The sequence below is a fragment of the Pipistrellus kuhlii genome, unplaced genomic scaffold (genome assembly GCF_014108245.1).
Source record: "Pipistrellus kuhlii isolate mPipKuh1 unplaced genomic scaffold, mPipKuh1.p scaffold_m20_p_1, whole genome shotgun sequence".
NCBI classification, from domain to species: domain Eukaryota; kingdom Metazoa; phylum Chordata; class Mammalia; order Chiroptera; family Vespertilionidae; genus Pipistrellus; species Pipistrellus kuhlii.
Window position 1 is genome coordinate 62785714 of NW_023425404.1, and position 21934 is coordinate 62807647.

At 42.9% G+C, this 21934-nt stretch overlaps 2 protein-coding genes and 2 pseudogenes across 3 annotated transcripts in view; 3 read left to right on the plus strand and 1 right to left on the minus strand.

Annotated features, from left to right (window-relative positions):
* Positions 1–966: 966 nt before the first annotated feature.
* LOC118725099 lies at positions 967–1708 on the plus strand (annotated as a pseudogene).
* A 430-nt stretch (positions 1709–2138) lies between these two features.
* On the plus strand, positions 2139–8152 carry LOC118714817 (annotated as a pseudogene).
* Positions 8153–13966: 5814 nt separating this feature from the next.
* Positions 13967–19326, plus strand: OXA1L (OXA1L mitochondrial inner membrane protein). The gene is made up of 10 exons (XM_036448735.2): positions 13967–14106; positions 14487–14648; positions 15393–15606; positions 17386–17529; positions 17774–17859; positions 18014–18178; positions 18352–18456; positions 18568–18730; positions 18813–18893; positions 18972–19326. The coding sequence occupies exons 1-10, from the start codon at positions 14044–14046 to the stop codon at positions 19097–19099; spliced, it is 1311 nt and encodes a 436-aa protein (XP_036304628.1). The 5' UTR covers positions 13967–14043; the 3' UTR covers positions 19100–19326.
* A 967-nt stretch (positions 19327–20293) lies between these two features.
* The window catches only part of SLC7A7 (solute carrier family 7 member 7), a 32034-nt gene continuing 30393 nt past the window's right edge, over positions 20294–21934 (minus strand). For both annotated transcript variants that reach the window (XM_036448704.2, XM_036448697.2), the window contains exons 8-10: positions 21398–21547; positions 21002–21185; positions 20294–20799 (exon numbers count right to left, since the gene is read on the minus strand). In XM_036448704.2, the coding sequence (XP_036304597.1) occupies positions 20711–20799; positions 21002–21185; positions 21398–21547 (423 nt within the window). In that variant the 3' untranslated portion in view covers positions 20294–20710. The remainder of the gene's footprint in view (positions 20800–21001; positions 21186–21397; positions 21548–21934) is intronic.

Here is a 21934-nt window from a genome sequence, read left to right on the forward strand (position 1 = left end):
CTTAGTATGGAGAACCCAGCACCTCTCCCTCCCAGGAGCACACCCCATACTTTTCCCTTCCCCTCATCCTTTCCCTCTCCCTCCCCCCCAGGCCCATCACATTTACCTTCCTCACTTCTAAACTCCAAGGGCCCTTTCTTTACCTCTATATCCTTTTTCCTAAGCCCATTTTTTCTACAATTTACTTCTCCTCTGTGTTTTTCCAAATATATGTTCTTTTATAGTTTGAGTCTTAGTTCTGAATTCTTTCCTAGCCAGAACTCAAGTACCAAGGTTGCTAAAGCCAGGTCTGGTCTGACTCCACAGGTCTAACATCTGGTGCTGTTCCTTCTGCACCCAACATAGGGAAAATTAGAGAAAGGCTATAAACCTTAAATAGAGAAAGCTCCCTAGTTAGTATTTTTAAGTCATTAATTCAAAGTAAATGACAACAGCAGGAACTAATTTTAAGGCTGTACTAAAACCTGCCATGTTTGAAATCAGGAATAAATAATAGTTAAAGTTCACAGAGAAATAACTTCAGGCTTCTTTTTTTATTTGTTGTAGAGTCTCCTTTTTCCATCAACTCACAATACTTCTCTTTCTATTGGCCTAAGGCTCTGTGATAAGTATCAACCAACAATAATAAGGACTAGAAGTTCACTTATAATTTAGCATAATGCAAAAAGAAATTGTTTGTAAGACCAGATTATGGTTTTCCTTATTCTTACCCAGTCTCAATAAGATGATGATTTTTTTCTAGTGCATACTTGTTATTTGTGGAGAGACAGATCTTTTCATATAACCATAAACTCTACTTCTTGCATCTTGAATAACAAACATAAAATCTCCCAGAAACATTTTAATATTTTTAATGTATGTATTTTTATTTATTTCAAAAGGAAGGGAGAGAGATAAAAACATCAATGATGGGCGTGGCAGGGAGGTGAGGCGTGCGTGTCTGCCTGGATGGACGTCGCGGCCACCATGCAGCTGACGGTGAAGGCGCTCCAGGGCCGTTAGTGCAGCCTGCAGGTGTCAGAGGATGAGCTGGTGTCCACGCTGAAACATCTGGTCTCCGAGAAGCAAAATGTCCCTGTGCGCCAGCAGTGGCTCCTGTTCAGGGGCAAGGCCCTGGCAGATGGGAAAAGACTCTCCAATCACAGCATCGGGGCCAAGTCCAAGCTCAACCTCGTGGTCAAACCTCTGGAGAAGGTGTTACTGGAAGAAAGCCCCACGCAAAAAGTGGCCGAGGCCCCGCCCCTGCGCCCATCGGCCTGGCAGCTGATCGCCAAATTCTTGGCCCGCCACTTCAGTGCCTCCGATGCCAACAGGGTCCTAGATCAACTACAGAGGGATTATGAGAAGTCCCTGAGCCGCCTGACCCTGGATGACATCAAACGTTTAGCTAGCCGCTTCCTGCACCCCGAAGTCACTGAAGTTAAGGAGAAGGGGTTCTCTAAATAAGATTCACGGAGTGAGCCTGGCCAGGTTGCAAGCTGCATGTAGCATTAAATGTGTTCTGATGTTGCAATTTGGCTTATAATACTAGCTGGTGGGTACCCAGGAACTTGTACCTGGCTCTTGCGAGGTGCCAGGCACCACTGAAAGCACTTGACCTGGGTTGGTTCCTCCACCTCGAACAAAAGGTGGGACGGCCGAGACTCCTTGCAGCGAAGTGAGGGAGCTCCAACCCAAGTCCAGCCAACTTCTCTAAGTGCCTCCGGATGAGAAAAAAAGAGGGGCTGTCTGGAAGATGTCGAGGGATGGGCTTGGGCATCTGATGTTGAGCCCACTGAGACTAAACCCTCATGTGATGATTCCTTTGCAGACCTCTGGCAGGTCCAGCCTGGGTGAGAGGCCGAGTGCCAGGCAGTCCTGGCCCTCCCCCACAGCCGCTGCAGCCAGTGTGCACATGATGAAGGAAAAGCAGCTGGGGAGTCGGAGGTGAACATGGCCCAGAAAAGGCTTAGAACCACTGTGGGCAGTAAACTACACACATAATGGGCCCTGACACATAGTAGCACTAAGTGTAATGGGAAGATTCCCCAGTTCAGTAGGTAATAAATTTTTCTTACAACGTTTGTAACCTTCTGCACTACCACTATAATATTAGTAATGTGGTAGACAGTTAGACAGTCATGAGCAGAGCAAGGACGATGGGCCAGGTACAGAAGGTCACCACGGTGGAGGAAGATCCAAATGCCTAGCAAAGGACATTTGGAGGGTGGGAACTTGTCCCTGGGGTAACCTTTCCTCCCCTAGCATATCGCTGGTCATGTGGTTTGGACCCCCTGGCCTTTCCTCCCAGAGATAACACGTAGGCCTCAGTTGTATTTCAGCTCCAGGCCCAGAAAAGCAGCAAAACCAGACAAGCGACACCAAAGCTGACCTCAGGTCCTGCTGCATTAAATAATGCCTCCCACCCTGGTGCTGGCCAATCAATCAGTGGAGACCCCTATCCTAAAAGAACACACCTGAAAAACTGCTGACTATTCTATTGAGACCTTCCCCTGGTTCAGTCCCTGAAATCTCCTCCCTTAAAATCCTGAGGAAGGGGACCTAGTGCACGGCCCCTCCTGGAGCACATCCACACCATTTCCTTTCTCTTCCCCATTCCCACCCCGACCCCCAGGTGTGTCACTGTTGTGGCAGAATGCACGGGAGAACCATCAGCCAGCACTCTGAGGGAGGAAAGTTTAACCTTATTTCACAGATCTGCTAGTCCAGGGAAATTCCGGATCCAAAGCCTGAAGTGAACTCATGGGGAGGCTCTGATCTACATATCTCCTCCTGTGCGACCCCTGATGGTCCCCAAAGCTCCGCCCAAGTCAGCTGTGGCGGGGCCCTGGGGTTAGATTCTGCAGCTCCACCCAAGTCAGTCAGAGTGGGGAAGTGAGACTACAGTTTTAACCAGATACTGAGCTAGCTTGCAAAGGCCCCATCTTCCTTTTTATTACCATTTACCTTCCTCACTCCCAAGCTTCTAGGGTCCTTTCTTTGCCTCCATAACTCTTCCTCAGCCCATCTCTTCTACAAATTACTCTTTCTAACTCTGTGATTTTATAAATAAACCAGAGGCCCAGTGCATGAATCTGTGCATGGGTGGGGTCCCTCTGGGTGGCCTGCAGGGATCTGCCGAAACCCTTAGTCCAACGCCACCTGTAGCTCCTACCTGCCTTTCCTGCTCATCCCAGCCCCACTGTGCCTACCTCGGACTTGCACCCAATCAGTCCTGTTCCAGAGAGGCTCACGCTGCCACAGCCGCAGTGCCTACCCATGAGCCCTGCGTCTGGCACCCTCCCAAGGTGAGTAGCCTGCGAGATCAGGCTGAATCAGGCTCTTCCAACATCCCCCAAAGGGTCCCAGATTGGGTGCAGGGCAAGCTGAAGGACCCCACTGGTTCACAATTGGGCCAGGGAGGTACCACTGGAGGGCTCCAGGGTGTGTCTGGCCCATCTCAATCAGTCCCGATTGGCAGCAATCTAACCTACTGTTCAGAGCATCTGCCCCCTGATGGTTGAATAGCTTTAACATATCATTAGCATATTACACTTTGATTGGTTGTTCAGTTCTGCAGTTCGGTCTATTTGCATATTATCCTTTTATTATATAGGATGTTCTCTTATAGTTTGAGTTCTGATTCTGAATTCAAGTACTCAGGTTACTGAATCAAGGTCTGGTCTGACCCCATGGGTCTCATACCTGGTGCCATTCCTGCACCGTACAGCACGTCCTCTTAATAATCACCTGGACTTGCAAAACCGGTTTGGCTCAGTGGATAGAGCGTCAGCCTGCGGACTGAAAGGTCCCAGGTTCGATTCTGGTCAAGGGCATGTACCTGGGTTGCGGGCACATCCCCAGTAAGGGGCGTGCAAGAGGCAGCTGATTGATGACTCTCTCTCATCGATGTTTCTAACTCTGTATCTCTCTCCCTTCCTCTCTGTGAAAAATCAATAAAATATAAAATTTTAAAAAATCACCTGGACTCGTATTGTGAAATCTTTCCTGCACAAAGTTAAGAACCCACACACCACCAACTGGTCCTAGGTAGACCCACTCAGAGCCAGGTCCCCGCTCCAGTAATGTTTGTATCTTCAATTTTATAATTTTTGTTTTAATTTTTCTGTTTTCCCTATGTGAGTATACATAAGACCATTGTCAACTGTCTGCTCTTAGCTCCCCACACAGCTCACCCAGGAATTCATGTCGTCTTACAGTTTCCATTATCACATCAGTGCTGATGGTGAGAAAATATTTTCAACTCCTTGTATCTCCCACAAACTCCAGTGGTGTACTTCCATCTATTTACAAGGCTTTTATCTCTACTTGGATAGCCTACTGTCATTACAAATTCAAAATATCCAAAATCAAACCCCAAACCAGACCCAAAATCCAGCTCCACAACAGTTACAGTCAGGATCCAGTCAAGAGACAGAAACCACACCAATTATTTGAACAGAGAGTTGAATGTAAAGAATGGTTAAGTAGGTCTAAAATTGTTAATTGTGTAACTGTACAGCTTACATAGCAGTAGCAACTGCAGAAAGCAGCTCCCACCCTCACTGCTGAGGGAACAAAAGGAAGAGCTAGGGTTATTTGTACTTTGAAGCTTAGAGAAGGGCCCTGTCACAACTGAAATTCAGATATCTGAGGAGAGAGCACAGCCAACTGATGCTGGTGTCTCTGAGGGGATGTGACAAGATTGCTTCTGCAAGTGTTGGGGAAATTGAAAACCAGATTCAGCGACTCTAGGACAAGCACTGGTGGAGTGAAGAAGACTGCTGGGAGCTGCTCACAGGAAACACAACTAGATAAGCAGCCCGCATGGAATAAACAAGGTGCAAGTCATTTTTCCACCTCTAGCCTTCCAGCTCCCTCCAGCTCCCTCTAGCACCCTCTCCTGGCAGAGTTGAATAGGAGCCAGATGCCAAAGCAGAAATGCAGTTTGTTGATTACTGGCCCCACATCACAAAGCAGTAGAGTTTGGAACAGAAACAATTACAGATTGTCTAAGCTACATTAGTCAGGGACAAACAAGGAAACAGAACCCACATGAAGTATGGCAGGGGAATTTCACCACAGGAACTGGTAAATCGAGAGGATGCAGGTGTCTGGGGAGCTGAGAGTCCAGGACCTACTATGGGTTCTTGGCTTCATAAAAGAGAGAATTCAAACTCCAGCACAAAGTTCAAAGTGCAAGTGATTTTACTAATGAAGCCATGAGACAGAATGGGCTACTTGACAGAGCAGTCAGCCCTCTTTAGAGGAATTTGCTTTCTTTATTGAGATTCATTTAATTGGGAGTTGGGGAAGGGAGGGAGGGTATTCAATAAGGCGAGAGGTGGGGGTAGGGAATATTCAGATTCTTCCCAGAAAGGGATGGAGATTTCTCAGAGGAGCTCCATCAGCCATCTTGTGTTCTTTTATGTGCTGCCCATTTCTGATCAGAGCAGTTCGGGGTGTGTTGTTTAGCATGCTAATGTATTACATGATCTATAATGAGGCTAGGGGTGACCATTAGGTGAAATTAGTGACCATGTTGGATCGAGCTGGTCTCTGTGGGTTTTAAGCCATAAATCTGGTGGGGAAGGGCATGGGGTCTTACTGTCTTCTTGATAGTTCCTGTAGCTTTTATCCATTGCAACTATTCCAGAGAATACATAGTGTTTCTCAGAAGGACTAGGAAGACAAATGGGGAATAGTAAAGTAATCGAGAAATGGGCCACAGTGGTAAGCTGCTGACACACTCTAGGCTGGAGGAACCATTGGAGGTGGTGGTATTACTAGAGCCCAAGAATCTAAAGGCATCCAGCCTTTGGCCAGTGTGACTCAGTTGGGCATCCTCCAGTGCACTGAAAGGTTGCCAGTTCAATTCCTGGTCAGGGTACATACTTGGGTTGCAGGCTCTCCCCAGTGGGGGTCACCCAGGAGGCAGCCCTTTAGTTGGGCTCTCACATCAATGTTTCTCTCTCCCTCTGCCTCTCTCTCTAAAATTCAATTTTTTTAAAATCTTTTTTTTTTAAAGCCATCCCTGGTGTTCTCTTAGTTAGAAATAATCTCTCCTCAGAACTCCCAAAGCACTTTATTTGCCTCTATCAAACAACAAATATTCATGCTGGGTTAAAAAAAAAAAAATAGTCCCGGCAGGATGTGACTCAACTGGTTGGGCATTGCCCCATACACCAAAAGGTCACTGATTCAATTCCCAGTCAAGGCATGTGCATAAAGATCCCTGTAGTAGAGGCTTGTAGGAGTCAACCAATCCATTTTTTTTCTCTCTCTAAATATCAATAAACTATTCTTTAAAATAAATATGCCAAAAACTAAGTTTTTCACTTGAAATACATAGAAAACTAATGCAAGAATGCTATTTCAACAGTATCTAATTCTATAAACTTTTTCCACTTATAAATCAAATTTATTGATGTATAACTTAAAATTCAACTATTTAAGTAAATAGTTGTTGATTTTTGATAAATGTATTCACCTATACAATCACCATCTTCATCAAGATATAGAATATTTCTAAACATCTCTGCTTTCCTGCCTGGTGCTGCCTCTGCCGCATCTCAGCCAAGTCGTTGGGCCCGGCTTCATCCTCCTCAGACTGCCCTGAGTCCCGGAGCCTGCCCAGAGCCCCAGCATCGTGACTAGTGATGATGAACCAGGTTATAACCTTGATTTATTTTGTTATGCCTAATCATTATGCTGAGGATTTTGAAAAGGTCTTCATTCCTCATGGACTAATTATAAAAAAGACCCAATCATTTGTTTGAGATGTGATGAAGGAGATGTTAGGCCATCACTTCCTAACCCTGTGCATACTCAAGGGTTGCTATAAATTCTTTGCTGACCTACAGAGTATATCAACAGAAATAGTGATAGATCCATTCCTATGACTGTAGATTTTATCAGACTGAAGAACTACAGTAATGAACAGTCAACAAGGGACATAAAGGAATTGGCAGAGATTGTCTCATAGCTTGAACTGGAAAGAATGTCTTGATTGTTGAAGATATGAGTGACACTGGCAAAAACAATGCAAATCTTGCTTTTCTTGGTCTAGCCACATAATCCAAAGCTGATCACAATCTCAAGCTTGCTGGTAAAAAGGACCCCTCCAGCCTGGCCTGTGTGGTTCAGTGGTTTAACGTGGACCCATAACCAGGAAGTCACAGTTAGATTCCTGGTCAGGGTGTGTGTCTGGCTTTCAGCTCAATCTCCAGCAGGGAACATGCAGGAGGCAGTTGATGGATGATTCTCATTATTGATGTTTCTATCCCTCTCTATCTCTTCCTTCTTCTCTTTAAAATCAATAAAAACATATTTTTTAAAAATTTTAAAGGAGTCCTTGAAGTATTGAATATAGGCCAGACTTTGTTGTATTTTATTTTTTTAATATATTTTATTGATTTTGTACAGAGAGGAAGGGAGAGAGATAGAGAGTTAGAAACATCGATGAGAGATAGACATTGATCAGCTGCCTCTTGCACACCCCCTACTGGGGATATGCCTGCAACCAAGGTACATGCCCTTGACCGGAATCGAACCCGGGACCTTTCAGTCCCCAAGCAGATGATCTATCCATTGAGCCAAACCGGTCTTGGCTAGACTTTGTTGTATTTTAAATTCCAGACAATTTCTTATAGGGTATGCCCTTTATTATAACGAATACTTTAGGGATTTGAATTGTGTTTGTGTTATTAGTGAAACTGAGAAAACAAAATACAAAGCCTATGTTGATAGTTTGACTTTGGAAACATCTGGAGTCCCATGTGAAATCACCAGTGAAGTTCTCAGTCAGCTTATTGCATGTATCTTCTAAGAACTTTATCTGTTTTGTATTTAAGATATAGAATATTTACTCTCATGCCCCTCTGCAGCCAATTCTGCCCTCACCACCCATTCACAGCTCCAGGCAATCACTGATCTGCTTTCTGTCACTATAAATCAGTTTTACTGTTCTCGAACTTCGTGTAAATAGAATTGGGTTATGTATTTTTTGTGTCTGGCTTTTTTGAGTAAGCATAGTATTTTCAATATTCACCCATGTTATGGGTATTGGTGGTTCATACTTTTATTGCTACACTAGAGGCCCAGTGTCCCTCAGCTCAGTTTTCACACCATCATAAAGATGGCTGTGGCCACAGCGGAGGCCACGTTCCCGTAAGGAGCCTTAAGGAACAATCAGCAGGGAACTAAGGCTGTGTGGCGCTGGGCCAGGGCAGGGGACATGAACCTATGCCCCCTGCCCAGCAATACTTGACAGGGGACTTCAGCCTGTGCCCCTCACACAGCAGGCTTGATGGGGGACCTCAGGGTACACCCCCCGCCTTGGTGACAGTCTGGGGGACCTCAGGCCATGCCCCTACCCAACAGGACTTAACAGGGAACCTGAGGCTGTGTGGGACCCCTCTTCCCCTGCCTCGCCACCCAGTGGGGCTTGATGCAGGTGGGGCTGGCTGGGTCTGGATCTCGCTTGATTTTCGAGGTGCCACAGGTGGGCAGGGACTTGACTCTGGGTCTCATGGTATGCCCCAGACCTTGACAGAAGGAAGATTTTCATATACATTTTACTAATTTTCTTTCATCTCTGACACTTCTATTATAGAGGAAGGGCAGGCAAATAGCAATATTAAAATATTTCCTCTAATTAATCCCCTTTTAATGTGTATGAATTTCATGCACAAGGCCACTAGTTATGAATAAAGCTGCTGTGAACATTTATATACAAGTCTTTTTATATTTTTCACTTCTCTTAAATAAGTGCCTAAAAGTAGAATTATTTGATGTGCATTTAGTTTTTTATAAGAATCTGCCAAGTAATTATACCATTCTTCATTCTTATCAGAAATTTATGAAAGTGACACATCAAAATTACAACTAAATTATATACATATTCACCAATACTTGGAATTGTCAATCCTTTCATTTCAGCAATTCTAATAGGTCTGCAGTGATACACCACTGTGGTTTTATTTTGCATTTCTTTGATGACTAATGATACTGAGTGACTATCATGTAACTATTTCTTCTGATATCTACTTTTGTGAAATGTCTTATTAATACATTTACCTTTTTGTTGGATGGCTCTGCTTTTAATTAAGTTGTAAGAAAACATTTACATAGTGTAGATACAAATCATTTGTCAAATACATATATTGTGATTTTTTTCCCAGTATGTGTTTTGCCTTTTAATTTTTCTAATAGTGTCTTACATAGAGCAGAGGGTTTTCCATTTTGATGAAGTCCTATTTATCAAATTTTTCTTTTATGACTATTGATATTTTGTGTCCTATCTAGGAATTTTTTGCCTATTCCCATGGTTTTCTTTGGTGCTTTCTTCTAGGAAAATTATAGTTGTAGCTTTAAGTTCCAGACTATGATCCAGTCCAAGTTAACTTTTATATGTAATAAGGGACCCGATGCACAAAATTCGTGCAAGGGGCACGGCCCATGCAGCTGCAGCAGCTGCTCAGCCCTCTCAGCCCTGGCTTTGTCCGAAAGGTGGTCCAGGTCATTCTGCTGTTCGGCCATCTGGTCTAATTAGCATATCTATTATGTTTTTATTATTATAGATGTAGTACAAGCTAACAGTTGGGGTCTGAATTTTTTTATAGGAATATCCAGTTATTCCAGAACCTTTGTTGGAAAAACTTTCCTTTTTCCCTTTAAACTCCATTGGCACTTAAAAAAAAAAAAAAATCTCCACCCGAGAATGTTTTTATTGATTTTTAGAGAAAGAGGGAGAGAAACATTAATTGGTTGCCTCTTATATATACCCTGACCGGTGATAGAAGCTGTAAGTAACCTAGGAATGTGCCCTGACTGACAGTGAACCCAAAACCAGGACTATGCTCCAACCAACTAAGCCACACAACCAGAGGTCCCCTAGCACTTTTATTAAAATAAATTGATTTTATGTGTGGATTTATTTCTGGAAACTATTCTGTTCCTTTTATTCAAATGTCTATTCTTATGCCAGTTCCACACTGTCTTGATTATTGATACTTTATAGTAAACTTTGAAATCAGATATTGTAAATTCTCCAACTTTGTTCTTTTTCAAAAACATTTTGTCTAAGTGTTTTACATTTTTCATATATATGTATTAATTACTTATCAATTTCTATTAAATTTTTATTGAACCTGCTGTAAATCATTTTTAGAAGAATTAGCATCTGAACAATACTGATTTTTACAATCTATGAGCATAGTGTATCTCTCCATTTAATTAGGCCTTCTACATATTTTATCAGTAATGTCTTATAACTTTCAGTGTATAAGTTTCACATATATTTTGTCAAATTTGCTATTAAATTTTTCTTGTTTTTGATGCTCTTGTAAATGGTTTTATTAATTTTCACATTGTTCATTTTTAGTGTTTAGAAATGCAGTTGATTTTTGTATATTGACCTTGTATCATACATCCTGCTAAATTTACATATTAGTTCTAATAGAATTTTTTCGTATATTCCTCAAAGCTTTTCTCAAAACTTTATTGAGATATAATTGGCATATATAATTAATAAGTTCGAGTTATACAATATAATATTTTTATATACAGGTTGGGGGGAAATAGATTTACAGTTGTGAGTATGCAAAAATTTATTATTGCATTATTAATTATTATAAACCTACTTTTGACCCACCCTTTAAAAAATAATTACTACAATAAGATTACTTAACAGAGCCATCACCTACCTCACATTGTGACAACGTGTGTGTGCACAGGCGTGGGTGCACATACTGAAAATTTTTTCCAGTGTTGAGGTATAACTGTGCCCAGTGGTAGGGCAAAAGTGTAATGGCCACCATAATAAGAAGGTATTATCAGAGGGAAGAACAATACACACAACTCCACAGAATAAAACAGAATGTATTAAAGGTTAATTTACTTACAGAGTTGTAGGTGAGGGTGGACAGATGACCCAGCAATTCTGTATAAATTAGCCTCTGCTAACAGACACCTGATACAATACTTTTTTATTTATTTTTTTGTTTTGTTTTAAAACTATGGAAAGACTGTATTATATTTTGTTACAGAATTAGAAAACTTCAAAAATAATTGTTTGGCACCACTGTTAAAAAGAAACATAACAGCCCCATAAAATAAAAAATAAAAAATAGAAAAAAAGCATTCTGGCATCTGTTAGAATTTTTTCTCAGATTATGAAATGCAGCTTTCCAATGATTGTTATAATAGCCATGAATATCTATGATTTCTGAGGAATACTCTCATAATTTTTCTTCTGAAGGAAGACATGATGATTATGACTCATTTTTTTCTTTAATAGCTCCATCATTTCAGGAACTACCTTGAGTAAATCTGCAGCTATCTCATAATCTGTCACTTGAAAAATATTGTTACAATATTTTTTGAAGTTTTTATTCAATTTATTGGGGTGTCATTGGTTAATAAAATTTTATAGATTTCAGATGTCCAATTTTACATCATCTGTATATTGTATTGTTGTTCACCAACCCAAGTCAAGTCTCCTTCATCACCATGTATCATCCCCTTTCCCTCTTTTAGTTGCCCCACCCCTAAGCCCCTTTCCCTCTGGTAATCACCATACTATTGTTTGTGTCTATGAGGTTTTTTCTTTGCTTAATACTTTCACTTTTTTCACCCAGCTCCTCTGTTACAGTACTTTTAAAAATATTTTTTATTGATTTCAGAGAGAAAGAAATAGAAACACCAATGATGAGAGAAGGGTGCTGAATCATTAATCAACTGCCTCCTTCACACCCCTACTGGGGATTGAGCTTGCAACCCGGGCACGTACCCTGACTGGGAATCGAACCATGACATGACCTCCTGGTTCATGGATCAATGCTTAATCATTGAGCAACACTGGCCAGGCTGAGGTACAAATTATTGACAAGTCAATGGGACAAAGAATGTAGTACTGGCTAGGTGCCATATCTGTTGGTGGTCTTGTGATAAGTGATTATTTATCATCAATATATCAGTTTAATACTTATCTAATTGTCATGCCATGCCAGACATTACTAAAAAAAAGTTTTATTGCTACATTTTTTGGAACACAGATAATCATCAACTAGAAGGCTTTGATATGCTTGCTAAAGCCAGTGAAGTTGGCCAAAGGTCACAGCATGAAATAAATCCAGGACACTGAGATGGAGTTAGTTGTATTCACATCTGCATCTATACAAATTTATATATAGCACAGTATAAGTTTCAGTTGTACTACTTTCTATAGTAGCTGTACAAGACTGTACAAGTGTGCAAATAATGGTAGATATGGTTTATTGGAGACTGTAGGGAGCAGCTCTAGGTTCAAGCCTCGGACTGACCTATGGCAGGGCTACAAACAAGTCCCAGCTGGGGAGCAGAGCCTTATAGTTCTCACTAGTTCCTTTCTAGGTAGCTAATGGGCTGTGGGAGGTGCAGCTAGTGCTGCCAAAACAAAGTGAAACTCACGGGACATTGTAAACAGGTTGACCACTTCCCTTGTTTTTCTTTGTATGCTCTGACTATAAAATATGGCTTTAGCTTGCAGGCTGGGTCTCTCTGAGTCCTCATCCAGGTTCAGGAGATTCCCCCCAGCCCCAGCTGTATTCTCTTTGTCTGTCTTCTTTAATCAGGCTCACTGAACCTGACAGTGCTGGACAAGGTCCAGGGGGCCACCAAAGTAACTGTCTACCACAGGATAGTTTTATTTCCCCCCAAGTGCCCTGAGCTGTGTTTTTGTCATCAGTTCTAACTGTATTGATTCTTTTATGTATAATATATTTTTTAAATTTATTTCAGAGAGGAAGGGAGATGGAGAGAGAGAAACATCAATGATGAGAGAGAATCGTTAATTGGCTGCTCAGCCCCTACTGGGGATCGAGCCCAAAACTGGGCATGTGTTCTTAACTGGAATTGAACCTGGAACCCACTGTTCAGTCCACAGACAGATGCTCTATCCACTGAGTCAAACCTGCTAGGGCAACTGTATTGATTCTTTCAAGTAACAACAACAACAAAAATAATAATAAAAGCTTGCTTATAGTATCCAACATATGTGATTAATCAGTCATACTCCTAATTACTACTAAATCTATATATTCTATTTCTTTGCCTCTTATTATTACCATTTGTCAGGTATATTCATAACAATCCCCCAAAAGCAGTGATTGAAATAACTTCAAGCTATTGTATCTTTTTCAAGCTATGCTTTGTCATTCAAAAAGCATTTGTAGTTGACTTATTAGGGGGTTCCAATATAATCAACTTTCGCCTTTCTGAGCTGTTACTATTTTTTATTTGGAGGGAAGGAATTTCACCTCATATATCTTTAAGAAATGTTATTTGCTTTGAGAAACAAAACACCTAAGCAACAGAGACTTAGAATCTGGACAGTAAAGACTTTAATTATCTTACACAACAAAGTCTAGGGATGGGTGGCTACAAGGTTGGTGCAGCAGCTCAATGACATCATCAAGTATTCAGAGGTTTTCCATCTTTCCACACAGCCATCTTCATGTTAGCTTCTCATCTTCAACTTGTCCCTTCAGTCACAAAATGCTCCTCTCACAACCCCACTAAGGAAGCAAGAGGGTAAAGATGGAGTCTCCTCTTAAAACTCTGTGGGTTTTTTGGGTTTTTTTTTATCTGAGAGGTAATTTTTTTCCTAGAAGCTGCCTTCCTTCAATTTCTGTCAGACGCCAGAGTACACTCAATTTTCCCTGGATCTGCTACTCCAATATTATCTAGGAATAAGAATCGAACATCACTGGGCAAGAAAAAAAAAATCCACACCCGTCACAGCCAAGGCTGTCCGGAGGCTATTTTTTAGTTCAACACGTCGCAGGAGAATCAAGGATTTAGAGATGGAGGAAACTCCTCATCCACCTATGTAGCTCTTAACTCCATTCTCCTGGAACGAGGCCCTTGGCGCCTCCTTGCCCACTTCAAACATGGCCGCCAGACTCCGTCACCGCCGAGGCCGAGGCCGCAGCTCCAACTTCCGCCCACTTCCAAAAGGGCGTCGGCCCGCGAGGCTGCAGTTCCCAGTGCGCAGGTGCGAACGGAAGTCCTCTTCCCGTCAAGATGGCGGGGGTGTTGCAGTGCGGGCGCCGGGAGCTCCTCCGCCTGCTATGGTCCCAGCGGCAAGTAAGGAGGCGCCAGGGCTGAACAGCGGGGTGCCGCCCTGTCCCTGCGACCCGAGCCGGGGGCGCTCTTGCCGGGTCATGAGCAACGCTGAGCTGCTCGCCAGCCTGTGTCCCCTGACCTCGGGTCCCCTGAGGTCGCAGAAAGGTTACCTTCTATTACCCCAGGGGCTAGGCGACCCTGTGTGGTGGTCTGAACCCGGGAACAGGCCTCCCCCAGTCGAGGGAACCTCGGGGTGGTGGGCCTGCGGCAGGGGAGGTGCAGGACTTGCGGAGTTACTGCCCACCTGTGGGAGCGGGCTGCCTGCTTCTTGGGGGGGGGTTGCACAAATTGAGGGACTTGTGCTTCCAATAAAAGTGCTCCCCCTCCCTTTCCGCGCGCAGTTCCACAGCGTCGCGGGGCCCTCACAGTGGCCCCGGAAGCCGCTGGCTGCAGGGTTCGCGTTCCCAGCCGGCCGGTGCGGCGGGCGCCCCCACTATGCCCTCCTGGCGGCCCCCAGCCCGCGTGGCCTCAGCGTCTCTGCCATCGCATTTGCAGAAGCCCAGGTAAGACGCGTTTGCAGCCCTGCAGTGTTAGGAGTGGTGCCCCTTGGTCGGTTTTTTGTTTTTATTTTGCTTTGACTAGAGGGAAGTGGAATGTGCAGGCGAGTTCTTTCCACGCTGCACACAGCTCCCAGAATGGTAGCATCTCTGCCTGGGATATTTTCACATCCGCTGGGGGAAGGATTTGAGAGTACAGCAAGAGAGATTTACATTCATTCTATGCATGCCCTTGTTTCCCAGTGCCAAGCCACTGATGGCGATATGAAATGTGTTTCTAGGTGTGTATATGAAAAAAATTGAAACTTGCATAGCATTTACATGATTTCATGGATATTGATATTTTTGAGGATGAGACCAAGTAGATATTTTGATCATCTTTCTCTTTTTTTTTCTTTCTTTTTTTTTTTTTTTTTTTAGATATTTGGGTCTTAAAAACTTTTAAAGGGAAATTATGAGTACAATAGTTTGAGTATGTACAAAATCATAACAGTGATACTCGAATGAAATTTGGAAAATACTAATGCAAGAAATAACTTTCATAAAATATTAGTATAATATAGTAAGTTATTTTCCTACTTTGGGGGGAAAATAAAATGTTCTTTTTAAGAGCTGAGTTCTGTGGACATTTAGGCTAATCTGGGAGAACGAGAAGTAGAGTCAAGAGAACAACCTAGTACTGGTTATAAGGGAACCCTCAATGTCTGTGTCCCACCTACTGAATATTACACATGGCTTCCTTTTGCACAGGTTCAGGCCCCTCCCGTCATTCCTGCAACTCCCTCACCCACAGCAGTGACTGAGGCTGCTTCTGGAGAGACTGCAGATGTAGTCCAAGCTGCTGCAGAACAGAGCTTCGCTGAACTTGGGCTGGGGTCATATACCCCAGTGGGACTGATCCAAAACCTACTGGAATATATACACGTTGACCTTGGCCTACCTTGGTGGGGAGCCATTGCTGTGTGTAAGAGGATTGCATCCTGGAAAGGGATCCTGGAGGAAATGGGGACTTAGGGAGAGAACTTTAAAGAATAGCAGTTCTGTGAGGGGGTCAAGGAAATAGTGCAGAAGTTTAGGGGTCAGAAAAAACAGATTCAAATGAGGGGGAAAGGCTCATGATACTAGATATACTATACCTATATTTCCCAAAGGGCATTATAAAACCATGGTCAGCAAACTGCAGCTCTTGAGCTACATGTGGCTCTTTGGCCCCTTTAGTGTGGCTCTTCCACAAAATACCATGGCATGGGCAAGTCTATTTTGAAGAAGTGGCATTAGAAGAAATTTGAGTTTTAAAAATTTGGGTCTCAAAAGAAATTTCAGCCATACTGTTGATATTTGGCTCTGTTGACTAATGAGTTTGCAGACCACTGCACTAGAGCATCTGTAATTCAAGAAATGTAGATATTTGAGTGTGAGCATGAGGTTAGAGCAAGAGGATCTTGTTAACAGTGATGAAGCTGCCCTGGTTTAGGAGAGCAGGTTTGGTCAAGCAGTTAAACCCCAAAATTGGGAAAACACATTGCAGGCTAAAACTGCTTCAGATTCTGTATCCTCCTACATGTTATTCCAGTAATCATCTCCCTGAGTCTTCATCTCCTTTTTACTGCCCTACTCTGAACATACAAACATGCTCAAGCATACCATGTGTTTCTTGGAAGGAAATATTTTCCCTTTATCTTTAGTTTACCTTTGTCTTCTCTGCTGTCTTTCTCCTTTTCATAGCTGTTATTTAAAATTATATTCTGTATCATAGTAGGCTTATTTCTTTCTACTCTTTGACCCTCAGCAATCTGGCTTTTACTAATACTGCTTCATTTTAACTGCCAGTTATATCATTGCTAAATCCACTTTGCTATTTTTAGTTGGCCTTTCTGTGTTAGATACTAGACTTGGGAATATATTCCTTGGCTTTTGTGACAGTCTTTTCTGATTTTCTTCTGTCTTTCTGACCACAACTTACCATTTCCAGTGCTGGTGTTCTGCATTCCATCCTTAGCTCCCCTCTTTCCACAGCACATCAGCATCATGTTGGTAAAGTCTAAACTTAAGTCTCTCCCCAACCCCCATCTCTTTTTAGCCAGAACCCACTTTTTAATCTATAGATACCATAAATTAAATAAACATCTGTTGGCATAATTGGGAAATATAAAGTGTAAAAAAAGAAATAGGGCTCAAGCAGGGTAAGAAATAAAAAGGAGCTTAAGCAGCAGGCTACCATAATATTATACCTCCTGCTCCAGAGGTTTCTAGGGCAGCAGCTTTTAAACTTCATTTGTGAGAACCCCAGAGTTCTGTAAAGGTACCTCTGAGCAAAGCAAGTCGAGAACTAAAACAGTCCTACAACCAGACTATCCCCTCACCTAGGAGAGCTAGGTTTTATCTGTCACACATATTGGGACTAAGAGTTGGGGGCAGAGAGATGATGTTCCATTGATAGAAAAGTTTAGAAACCATTGGTCTAGAAAAGTACCTACTGTCGCCTTTTGTTGAAGGAAACAAACTAGATTCATGATCATTTGTTTAGAGAAGTTAATGCTAGACTTTTGTAATGTCAAAGCAGAGAACTGAGCCTTGAAGAAACTAACTCATATCCCTACCCTTTGTTTTATGCTCCTTGGGTATGAGTCACAATGTGGAAAGACTAGAATAAGAGAGCCTTTCAGTGAGAATCTAGAAATCTTCAACCTTCTAGCTGCAGAACTGCTTTAATTTCACTCCAATCCTCGTGTGTATTTTGTAGGTACAGTCATTGCCCGCTGCCTGGTGTTTCCTCTCATTGTGAAGGGCCAACGAGAGGCAGCCAAGATCCACAACCACATGCCAGAGATCCAGAAGTTTTCCATGCGAATCAGAGAGGCCAAGTTGGCAGGAGACCATGCTGAGTGTGAGTCAATTGCAGGATGAGCGTGGGACCACATTTACACTCTTCCTGACTTCTACAGAGGGAAAGAAACAACCTAAGTCAGGAGTTGCTACCTCTAGACAGGTCTTAAAGTTTTACCTACTTCTTGGGCCTAATGGTTCCAGTCTGATGGGTCAGTTAGAAATGCGATGGGCCGGGTAATGAGGACGGTCACTTCCATCAATGTAACTATCTGTCCAACCACTAACTTCTCCTCACTTCACAGTTTACAGGGCCTCCTCGGAGATGACACTGTATCAGAAAAAGCATGACATTAAACTCTTTAAACCTCTCATTCTACCTCTGACTCAGGTAAGTAAAAATATTTTCCTTTTATCCTGAACCAATCAGATTACCTCCTATTTCCCATGCCCTAGATGTCCAAAAACAGGTGGTTTTCAGGAATGGGATAATGAAAATATTCCCTCTGATAAAAGATACTGACACTGTTTGTCCTGTGTACTAGGCACCAATCTTCATCTCCTTCTTCATTTCCTTGAGAGAAATGGCCAACCTTCCTGTGCCCAGCCTGCAGACAGGCGGCCTCTGGTGGTTCCAGGACCTCACACTGTCTGACCCCACCTACATATTACCGATGGTGGTCACTGCTACAATGTGGGGTGTCCTTGAGGTAAGCCCAGGTTGGCCAAGTGCCAGGCCTGCAAAGTGAGCTGGGATTAGGAGTAATGTAGTTGTACAGAATAGTCCTCCTTCACTCCCTGGAGGAGGAGTTTTGATGCATAAGAAATTTGAGCCATAGTCCCTAAAATTGCTACTCTTCCTCTGATTTTTTTCCCCCCCCAGTTAGGTGCTGAGACTGGTGTGCAAAGTTCTGAGCTTCACTGGATGAGAAATGTTATGAGATTGATACCCCTGGCAGTCTTGCCCATAACTATCCATTTCCCCACGGTAGGTAACGACGTAGGGGCTAGCTTCAAGTCCTTTCACCTGGCCTAGTCACCTCCCAGCAGGCTGATCAGGGATGCAGCTTCTAAGAGCCTTCTTTTCCTTCCCATCTAGGCAGTGTTCGTGTATTGGTTCTCCTCGAATATGTTTTCCCTGGTCCAGGTGTCTTGCCTCCGTATTCCAGCTGTACGCACTATTCTTAAAATCCCCCAGCGTGTTGTGCATGACGCCGACAAATTACCTCCACGGGAAGGCTTCATAAAGAGCTTCAAACGCGGTAAGGGCCTGTCCTCTGAATCATGACCAGGGGAAAGTAGCCTAAAAGTAGGTATGAGACCCAACTGTCTTATTCTATATAGGCTGGAAGAATGCTGAAATCAACCATCAGCTACAAGAGCGTGAACGGCGCATGCAGAATCACTTGGAACTTGCAGCCAGGGGTAAATAACCCTTTCAGGCTAAATTCTGTCATTGTTTCTCCCTTTCCGTTGTTCATTAACCTTCTCTTCTTCCCCTAGGTCCCTTACGACAGACCTTTACCCACAACCCTCTGCTACAGCGTGGGGAAAATCCCCCTTCCACCACCCCTAACAGCAGCTGCAACAAACCAAAGTCAAAGAAACCCTGGCGTGACACACTCGGCTGAATTTTTTCCCTGCTCATACTGACATTAAGTCGTCTTCTCCCAAGACTCAGCCTTAGAACAAGATTTTTGCTGGGTCCTTGCCTCAGACCTAGAAACTATGGGACATGGAGATGTTTGTTTTAAAAGTGGATTCCACTATAAACTCTTACATCTATTATAAGTATAAAAGAGCACTGGGGAGCCAAGTGATCTTTCCATCTACAAAATTAGTAAACCTCTGTATTATATGTTGCTTCCTGGTACTTATTAAGTGGGGAGTTGGATTGTGTGCTTCAGAAAACTAAAGAACAGATTGATGGTGATTGCTCTTGCTGGCCCGTGCTCTTAGGAAGTGTCTCAGTGAAGTAACCTGGTGTTAGAGCTTAGATACCGACCCCATAAATGTGTTGTTCCAGCCACATTTGCATTGCAGAGATATGCCTGCTAAGTTGAGATTATATTTAAATAGAATAACCACATTTATTTATCCCAAGGTTACCTATAAGACATCCTTCAAGAGGTTGATGTGCTCAAATTCTTTTTTTTTAATACATTTTTATTTATTTTAGAGAGGAAGGGAGAGAGATAGAAACATCAATTATAAGAGAGAATCATTGATCGGCTGCCTCCTCATATCCACTGGGGATTGAGCCCGCAACCTGGGTATGTGCCCTGACTGGAATCAAACTGTGACCTCCTGATCAGTAGGTTGACTCTCAACCACTAAGCCATGCCAGCTGGGCTCAAATTCTTGGTGGAAATTAAGAATTGGTGGAAGTTGAGCCCTAACTGGTTTTGGCTCAGTGTCTAGAGCATCAGCCTGCACATTAAAGGGTCCCAGGTTCAATTCCAATCAAGGGCATGTACCTTGGTTGCAGGCACATCCCAATAGAGGGTGTGCAGGAGGCAGCTGATTGATTTTTTGCTCTCATGATGCTTATAACTCCCTTTCCCATCCTCTCTGTAAAAAATCAATGACATAAATTAAAAAAAAAAAAATGGAAGTTGATGTCATTTTTATCTAACCTTAACCTACAGCAGTTTAGAGGTAGAGATTGGTTTTATCAACCTTCAGCAATAGGCTTGAGAGGGAAGAAATACTCAGGTACTTTCAAGTATTAGATTGTGTGGGGTTTGTTTGTTTGTTTGTTTGTTTTCCTGCCAGACTAATAGGAACTGCCCCAGAGACACTATGTAAAATGAAGCCACTCAGAGTTTAGGAACATAACCCTTTTATTGTCCAGCACCCACACATTCTCATGTCTCTAAAAGAGACAGGAAGTTTGGAGCATTATTGGCCCTTTTAAAGGAAAAGAGGTGTAAGGCACACCCAGAGGTGAGTGAATATCTTAACACATGGGAATGTGCTATTAGAATAACCAAGCCCACACCTGACATGCTCCCACCACAGTCTGCTTTATTATCCCTTTTTAAAAATTGGAACAATATGTAGCAAAACAAATAAATTACTGTCTATCTCAAAAAAAGCAAGTTCAAAGGTGGTTGAAGCTGCCTAGACCAGGCTTCTGGACAGGTGCCTCCAAAGAAGTAAGCTTTCCTTTTCAACTTCCTTGGCTCCAACCAGTAGAAGATGAGGTTCTGCTTTTCATATCTCAGGATTCCAGGTGTTATTTACTTAGACTTGGGCATCTCTCCATCTTCCAAATCCATCTCTGCAGCTACTGACATACATAGGATCTGGAGGTACCTTGTAGTAGATGCTACAAAGAGAAGTGAATCAAAACTCAGAATTCTGAGGTCAACTGGTCTGAGTTCAGTGGCACTGAATTGGGCCTGAGGAGACGATAAGCCTTGCGGTTAACGATAAGAAGGGGCTATGGCCAAGGTGACTTGGAACAGGATTTTCAGAAGGGGCAAAAAAAAAGTACATTAGCCAAGCTAACCTGAGTATCCAGATCTTACCCACAATCCTTCGGAGGCAATGAGGTCGTTTTTGTTCTGGCACTCTGATAATGAAGAAGTAAAAGGGCAAGCCCGAGAGGGCAATGCCAATGCCAATGAGGGAGTTGATGGTGTCGCTGTAAAGTGGAATGACCACCAGGAAGATGGTACAGCAGCAGAAGACAATGGGGAAGAAAAGGCTGAGCTGAGGGCACAGAAGAAACAACTGGAAGTTAGCTCAGGATTGACAAGCTAAAGTAACCCCACCTCTGTGCAGATCAGAGCACTGAGCTGCCTTTCCATTCCCTTCATCTCAACACCCTGACACCAGCAAGTCCAGGGCAAAGGTTTCTAAACAAACCATCTTGTAAGAATCCCCAGGGCAGGTGGAGCAGAGGTGGGATGGAGGTGACTTACCTTAAGGGAGCGAGGTCGATCAGGCTCCTTCCAGCGCAGATAAAGCTGACCCACAATTGAGAGCCCCACAAAGAACCAGTAGCTGAAGCTATAGTAGTTAATGAGCTTGAAGATGTCCTCCACGCATAGATAGATCAATGCCATGAGTCCCTGTAAGTACAATCAGCTCCTCAGGGCCTTTGTTCAAGGTATTTTTCACTCCCCTTTACTGAGTCCCTCTCTTGTCAAATCTTCAGAGTCTCCCCATCTGTCCTTTTCTGCTCTAGCATCTCCTGAGTTTCAATACCTCATTTCTATAAGTATAGCTCAAAAACGATTCCTCAAAAATCTTGCTTAGCCTGTCTGGTGTGGCTCAGTGGTTGAGCATCAGTGTCAAGTGTGCATGAGGCAGCCAATCGATTCTCTCTCATTGATCTTTCTATCTCCTCTCTGAAATCAATAAAAATACATATTTTTAATTTTTTTTAATCTTTTGCTTAAAAGCCTCCCTATAATGGTTCCAACGTATTTTTCCAGCTTATCATCCACTACCCAACT